General features: G+C 37.8%; 2 protein-coding genes across 2 annotated transcripts in view; one reads left to right on the forward strand and one right to left on the reverse strand.

Moving 5' to 3' along the window:
- The window catches only part of LOC106515214 (epithelial membrane protein 1), a 12,966-nt gene extending 10,686 nt beyond the window's left edge, over nt 1-2,280 (forward strand). The window contains exon 5 of the mRNA XM_014004893.1: nt 530-2,280. Coding sequence (XP_013860347.1) covers nt 530-690 — 161 coding nt within the window. The 3' untranslated portion in view covers nt 691-2,280. The remainder of the gene's footprint in view (nt 1-529) is intronic.
- An 815-nt stretch (nt 2,281-3,095) lies between these two features.
- Nucleotides 3,096-7,320, reverse strand: f8a (coagulation factor VIII associated; the record flags this gene model as incomplete). The annotated part of the gene is given in 10 exon segments (XM_014004894.1): nt 3,096-3,428; nt 3,556-3,611; nt 3,938-3,984; nt 4,103-4,184; nt 4,439-4,503; nt 5,637-5,729; nt 5,828-5,948; nt 6,073-6,141; nt 6,290-6,449; nt 7,248-7,320. Coding segments are annotated over 10 exon segments (848 nt in total), but the record flags the coding sequence as incomplete, so codon positions are not given.
- Between the last annotated feature and the right edge of the window lie 759 nt (nt 7,321-8,079).

Here is an 8,079-nt window from a genome sequence, read left to right on the forward strand (position 1 = left end):
GAAAAATACTACATATAGTTTATACCAAATTTCATAAAAACTAGTACAACTGAATTATTCAGGCGTTTTCTTTTCAATTCTTATTATGCAGTCTTCAAATTATTTAAAGGTGATTCTGATGGATTTGAGAGAAAGATGAAGTTAGATTATTTAAGTAAACAACAGGCTAACATGAGCTAACATTTTACTTTTTGTATTAGTAGTATTGATCGCATATTTGTATACAAATTGATTTCTGTTGTGGGTATAAAAAAACAAAACAAAACAATTATTCTGTTCTATTTGGTCACATTTTCAAGGAGCCACATGTGGCCCCAGAGCCGCAGGTTGCAGACCCCTAGATTAGAGGGTAAAACTATCAGCATCTTAACTTGAAGAGCATCATGGCCTTGCTGAGTTTTGCCATAATTGTTGGGCCTTCGTGTTTCTCCTGTTTGTATCTGCAGCAGAACAGAACCATACAGAATCATGTCCTGTTTATGTCCGTCTTAGATAAACTCTGACTAAATGTCTTCCCTTCCTCCTGCAGGCCTGTGCATCATGACCGCAGCCTCCATCTACACAGCTCAGTTTCACACCAATGAAACAGAAGGAAGGTACGGGCACTCCTACATCCTGGCATGGATCTCTTTTGTCGTCACTTTCTTCTTAACAATCACCTACCTCGTCCTGCGGAAGAAGTCCGAGTGAAAAGAGCAGAAGAGTAAAGGCAGCATTGCATCTCTCTCTCTCTCTTGTTGGGAAGCTAGAAGAGTTTGGTTTTAACTTAAACATCGTAAAACTCTTTATTTGCTGTTTGGAACATAAGAGCATAGACGTGTGCTAACAAAGAGCCAAGGTTTTTATATTTGAATTGAGTCCATGTGTGAGACTGTGTGTGTGTGTAGAGAGGGGCTATTAGAAGGAAGGCACAGCCCCTCGAAATGCTTCCTTCCATTTTAATCTCGACTCCACTAACAAACCATTTATCCCCTTTGTGTTCTTACATTTAGCATCCAGGCAGATCACAGCTATACAAAGAAAGTCACACACAAGGCTTTAATGCAGTATCAGTACCTTTTGTTGATTTATAGCCTTTTCTGTTGGTCACACTAGACAACTTATGCCAACTGCTGAAACATTTTTATGTCTATATTGCTAATAAAAGTTAATTTGCCCATTTTGTTTGAATCACATTATATACACGCCAAAAATATGCTTCCTGTTGATTTTTTTCAATTCTATCTTTAATTAGACGTCTTTAAAATGTTCATAATTTGGCATAAGTTGTCTAGTGTGACAGGGCCTTTAACGCTGATTAGCTGTGGCAAACACCTCAAATGTGATCGACTCCAAAAGCTAATCAGTTGTACGTTCAGAAAATTTCAATTCAGTCTGTCAAGTGGTTCGGGAGATATTTTGCTAACAGACTCCGAATGTTAATGCCAAAGTTTACAACAAAGATCTCATGTAAGTAGCACTTGGGAGTGTGTGCTGTGAATGACTCATCTACTACCGCACTAAATTTTAACTGTGTTTTAGAATCTGTAAAACTGACTGAATTATTGCCTTTTGTTATTGTTTTTCATAAGAGTGGGCTATAGTGACCATCTTATAACATGTTGACTTCAAATGTTAATTGATTCCGAAAAAGTCACTGAGCAACGTTAGAGATATTTTGCTAACAGACAGTGACCTGAACAAAAACACAGATGAGTTTGAGTCAGCTCAACTCTTTGCAGACTTTGTTTAGCAGGAAGTCACATTTAGAGGATGTCAGTCCGCATGAATAAACTGCCAAATATGTTTAAATTGTATTTTCTTAACACTAACAAGGTTATTTCCTACTTTTGATTACTGCTCCTGTGAGATATTGTAATAAAAATATCCTGAAATTTGTCATCATTTAGTGATGCTGAGTCCGATGAAGGTGCAGCACGTTGCAAAGACAGCTGCAACTCTGATACAGCAAATTGGAAGAATCAGGAAACAAGTCATGGGATGTTTAGTTTTAGTCATTTATTTTTACAATTAGTATATATCTTTTGAGTCTTATGTACAATGTAACCACATGATATTTTTGTAGCATTTTGTACTGAGTGTATTTTTTTAAACCAATATATTTGTGTCTGTAGATGGCTGCTAATACAACAAATGTGCAAATTAACATTAAATGATCCAGGGACGGAGGTGTTTCATTTCATCGTAACACAGAACTTTTGCATCAGAAAGTTTGTTCACAATAAATAAACTTTGAAGTTTCAAGCCATGACGTGTATTAATAAAGTTAATAAAAATCCAGACTTTGTGTTTCATTTGTTAAATAACTGAATACAGCAAAAACCATCACACAATAAAAATCTGATAGTCTAGTTTTATAACTTCACTTAAAAATTAAAAATATCTCTACTTCACGATAACTATAAGCCCCATTTCTGAATGTTGGGATCTATAAAGTGTAAATAATGATTTGCAAACCTCATAAACCCATTTCCAAAAATATGGAAGACTGAATATTCCTTAAATAGAGTTTATAAAATAAAACCTTTAAGAATCTGGAGAAATCTCTGAGCTCAAAGAACAAAACAAAGTAAATATTGATGTTTGTGACATTTGGGCCCTCAGGCAGTAGAGCATTGAACAGGTCTGATTCTGTTCTGGACATCAGTGAATGGACTCGGGAACATTTCCACAAATCACTGCTGTAAACACAACTCAGTGCCAACCACTTCTTTCTTTTCCTCTGGACTGCTGTAGCTCACTGAAATCCCTTTAAATAATGTCTGGCGTCATTGTGAAGCTCGGGCATTCCCCTTTTTAAATATAGGGCTGGAATTTATGACGACATCATTCTGGACCAATAAAAATCAAGCTTTTTTTTTAAACCGAAGCTCTTGTAAACAAAACTAGCTTGGGGCCAGACCAAGTGATAAATGGTAACATTTTAATAAACTATTTCATTTTGAAGCATTTTATATGGAGCATTTCAAAAATAATAACTCAAAATAAAAATAAATAAATCCCCATTGTGTTTATATTTGTTTATATTTGTTTACTACGTTTCATTGTGAATAAAATATGGGTTTATGAGATTTGAAACTCATTTCTTATTGTTTTTGTTTACATTATGTCCTGGTTTTTTCAGAATTTTAATATTAAAATGCAGCTGAATTTAGATGTTTTTCTTCAAATAACCCTGGCACAAAGACAGTTTGGTATTCAGTGCGTTGCTCTGACTGCATGTTACAACCTCTAAATCTGTAAAACAAGCTCTCTTTCAGGCCTTACAACAGACCCAGTCAGAAACAGGAATATTCCATTACTTGAAGTATTGTTCCCAGAGGAAGTGAGGGAAAACTGGACTGGACTAAATGCCCTGACCAGACGGTGCGATTCGCTCCAGAACCACCAGGTGGAGGAGATGATTCTGCTCTGCTGACAGAAACGGCCTGAAGAGAAAGAAAAACAAAACATGATTAAAAGCATGGTCAATATAAAACACTGGTAAAAAATAATAATAAATAAAGTTATTATAGCTGTATCACGTGGTGGAATAGAAGATTTCTGATCGCTCACCACAGCTCAGTCTGAAGAGACTTGAGGGATTCTGTGTCCTTCTCCTGACACGCCATCTGCAGAACAAATCAGCCGCTGATTAAAAACACAACTACAACCTCACATGAGCTCATACTGAGTTGGTTTACTCATAACATGCCTGCATGTTTACAACAAACAAAGCCCATTACAAATACAATTAAATGGACATTTCAAAGAAATCACATCCACCACAGTCTTTCATGGCAAATCTAAGCTGGGACAACTTACAGCTGCTTTTGACAAACTTTAAACACAGTTCAGAAAAAAGAAAACCGTTGCTAAAAGATAAGACAGAAACAGTTTGTGTGTTTATGAGACAAGAAGGTGTGAGCTGAACATGTATGTGTGTCATGAAACTCACCACCACAGACTGCAGGAGCAGGAAAACATTTTCAGGCAAGAAGGTCACTGAAAGATTCAACATTCATATTTACACCTCGTGAGACATGGAAACTGAAAACATTTCATGTTATTTTATTTGTTTTTGGCTTCCTCTAAAAATAGTTAAATATTAAAGAGCACCTACCTTGGCTGTGAGGGTCAAAGGACTCCCAGGCGTATTTCTCCAGGGTCTGAGCGTGTTCAGGTAACAACTTCTGAGGTGGCGGCTGAAAAAGACACAAAGATTAAAAAATAAACATTCAGGCTGGATTGTTAATGCTGTGTTGTTTTAATGCCCTGCACTGTACAGCCTGCATTAAAGTTGTGCTGAGTGGTTAATATTTTATAAAAATAATCAGTGGTGAAAAGAATAACAATTCACACAAATACAGGACCCCCAAAACCTTGTGGGAAGTTTGTTTTGACACAGAACATTTTGAGAGAACAAGCTTATCCCTCAGTTTTAATTTAACAAGCTTACCTCAAGCAGCATCAGCAGTAAGACTCTGGATATCTCACATTTAGCCACAATGTCCAAAAAGGCTCCTTTTGACATGAAAGAAATGACACATGAGACACTCACCCCAAATTTACACTAGATGTGGTTTCGCTCCACTGAGGTCCGACCTCCGCAGCAAATACACAACCATTACAATCAACGAGAGTATTTACACTGGCTCCACACGGTGGCGCTAAGCGGATGGCAATCCATCAAAATTAGGTTCAATCTTATTTTTGCCGGATGCTGAATCTGCTCCGGAGTCAATCTACAAAGATCAAGTCGCACTAACAGGAAAAGTAACAAGCACAACATCTGTATTTTCAAAATAATTCACCAAAGCAGATTAATTCTGTTAACATCCTAGCTATATTAATAAATATATGAATATATTTATACACAAATGCTGTCAAAATGTATTGTTCCATTTGAGAAACAGATGGCAGCATATGCATACACACACCATCACATGTGGATTTTATTTTGAAATCAGACGTTTCAAAAAAAAAAAAAAAAACAGCGATGCAGTTTCAACTGTGTTTGGAGTCCGTCTTCTACAGAAGTAATTACTTTGCTCTGACTTCCACATTTATCACTGGATTTATTAGGCCGTCTCACATTTCTTGCACACGCTTCTCTGACCTCCTCTGTGTTTCGCACCGGAGCGGAACCACATTTAATGTAAATTAGGGGGTAAGAACAGTTTAAATAAGATTAAAAACAGTTCAATAATAGTAACGCACAAAGCTAAACAGTAAAATACAAATCTATTGTCACATTGTTTTTTTTTTATTTTGACATGTACAATGGCATGTTTTAAAATCTATTTTTTCTTGCAGGAAAACATAAACAACGAAGCATAAGTTGCAGTGCAGACAGTGTTAGCATAGCGTAGCATGAGATTGTTGAACATTATTGTTGTGTCACTGCTACCTTTTATTACTAAGGATGCTGCGGATTATTTTGTGAAGGATTTAATGAAGTGGAAACGCCAAAATCTCAAACTGCTGTCAGCGTAAAACACCACAGCTACGCCAAAATACAGGCACACTAAAAATGTTAAACGCTCACTACAGATCCAGCTTTGTTTGTTGTGACTCACTAATTGCAAACATCTGACATTCATAAAGTTGAAACACTGAAAATATGATCAACATGTTTACATGGGTGAGAGCCTCACCGACAGGAGTGGTGGTGCCTGGGAGCTGCAGTCCTCTCTCCTGACACATCAGCTGCATCTCTGTGAACACTGACAAAGCGCCGTCGTAGTCACCTGTAACCACATCAGAGGTGTAAACAAGTCAAACCCGAGCTGCTCTGTAAAGCTGCAGCAACGCCATCGTCTCATTGTTAAAGTCTGACTGAACTCACGGGTCAGGATTTTACAGGTGGCCATCTCTCCCATTGACAGCAGAGCTTCAATAGGCATCTGAGTCTGTAGTTCTGCAGCCCTCTGATAGTGAACAATCGCTTCCCCTGGCCTGTTCATCTCCTAGTAAGGTCAAGAGTTAAAACTGATGCAACATTTGGCTTAAAAAACTTTAAAGGAGAAATCAAGCTTTAAAAAAAAATCTGCATCATTAATCATTTGGGACAGAATGACGTTACGATCCAACCTTGAGTGCGTTGCCAAGTTCCAAACACAGGCTGGCTGCCATAACAGGCTGGTTCATCTCGATGTACACCTGTAATTCATTTTCACATCAGTGTTCAGTCACAGCACAGGAATGTAGAGCAGGAGCTAATCTGCCAGGCTCGTCCGTTCGCATATTTCACATGGAGCGGTGGTTGTTTTCAAAGTGTTAGGGCTTGCACTGGGATTCACCGCGTTACCTTGATGGCAAAACTGTAGCAGTTGAGCGCAGCTTGTAGGTGCTCGTCGAAGCCCGGCGCCTGCAGGGCTCTGATCTCCTTCTCAGATGAGAGAAAGAGGCGCGCGGCGTCGGTTAGCGCTAACGCTTCCCCGGGAGCGTTGAAGAGAGTCTGCTCACACCTGCAGGCAGAGTGCAATGTAATGACAAAATAAAGATTTAGCCTCAATTTTACAGCATTTTCAGAATTAAAGTCTGAACAGTAATAAGCCTAAAACATGAAATGAGTAAACTAATTTAATTGCTTAGTTTTAGGAAAATTTACATTTTGCTACTATAAAGCCGAACCACTGAATTTGAGTACTATTTATCACAACAGAAGTCATAATAATCTTCTACTAAGAAAGGAGAAGTATGTGAAAGTTTGCAGTTTTTTTTTTACTGCATTTCAAGGCAACAGAAAAACAGCCTTTGCTGCCATTTTTTTCTTGATTTCAGCAGAATATGCCATCTATATTTAGGCTGCGCTAAAATACACTTTAGGTTTTTATGCCAAGTTTAGCCGATGTAATGACAGAACTAATGCTTCGAGGGGAGAAAAACTAAATTTTATTTTTGCTTTTCTAGGATCACAATTTATCAGTATAAACAGCTAAAATGTTAAAATATAGTTTATGACGTTATTCAAGTCCAGATTTAAATGCTAAATTTTTAGTTATACTGTGTGGACTTTACATACAGCACTTTTTTGAAACAATAATGTAGCAAACCAATTTATATGTTCCCATTATCACATTATGCCCTAAAAACCAACGCATTACCAAAAAATGAGACTCTATATGTACGGTTTATTTAGCAGAAGATATAAATCTAGGAACAATCAATAAAACATACTTTCTTTGTCCTTTTTTATGCACTAGAAATGACGTAATTCCACTGTGTTGTTTCTAAATGTTAGTAAAGTGACGGTCATCACTCACCGAGCCATGGCCAGGTTACAGAAGGCAGCATACTGAAGGCAGTCCTGCTGCTTCAGCTCCTTCGCCAGCTGACCTTTAAGCACACAAACACAGGAAAATAAACTGAATACACTAAAACAGGCTAACAGTAAAGAAGATGTTCTCCATCATCATGTGGTGAACCAGGACATCAGGTCATGATGATGCAACATTTCGACATTTCTCATCATAAAATGTAACAGTGGTAAATTGTGTCCCTCGGCACAAACATGTAAAAGAATCAAACCATGCAAACTAAAAAGAAAGAGCAAAAACAACTAAAATATTAATTAAACTGAACTGTGATTTTGTGTTTTCTCTTAAAACTATTTTTATGTCACATCTGGGTCATTTTGAGATTGTTCCTTCACATTCGCTGTCACTGCACAGAGCTGCTAAAAAGTGTGACAGTCTGAGCCCAAATTGCAACTGTATGGTTTCACTGGATCTGTGGCAGACAGGAACAGGCTGGTTGGAGTCGACATAAAGGATCCTGAAGTTTAACAGCAAAACCGGAGTTCTTTCTGAATCAGCACATTTGGAAGAAAAACAGCAAACACTTGTCTCAGCTATTTTTGACGGCAGGAAATTGATCTGTTCAGCACATAACTCAAAAGGTTTTTGCAGGTGTAGGTATAGGTAAAAATAATAGGAATCGAGCATCTATTTATAGAAGGTGCGCTGTTTAATGTAACCGAGCTGCTTGTGTTTGCACTCTGAGGACACAGAAGCACCTGGAGGCTGCTCAGTGAATGTAACAAGATGCTTCAAAGATCCACGGTGAGCTGCAGCTGCTGCTCAGAGAGCTGCATCG

This window comes from Austrofundulus limnaeus, unplaced genomic scaffold (genome assembly GCF_001266775.1).
Source record: "Austrofundulus limnaeus strain Quisiro unplaced genomic scaffold, Austrofundulus_limnaeus-1.0 Scaffold27, whole genome shotgun sequence".
NCBI lineage: Eukaryota > Metazoa > Chordata > Actinopteri > Cyprinodontiformes > Rivulidae > Austrofundulus > Austrofundulus limnaeus.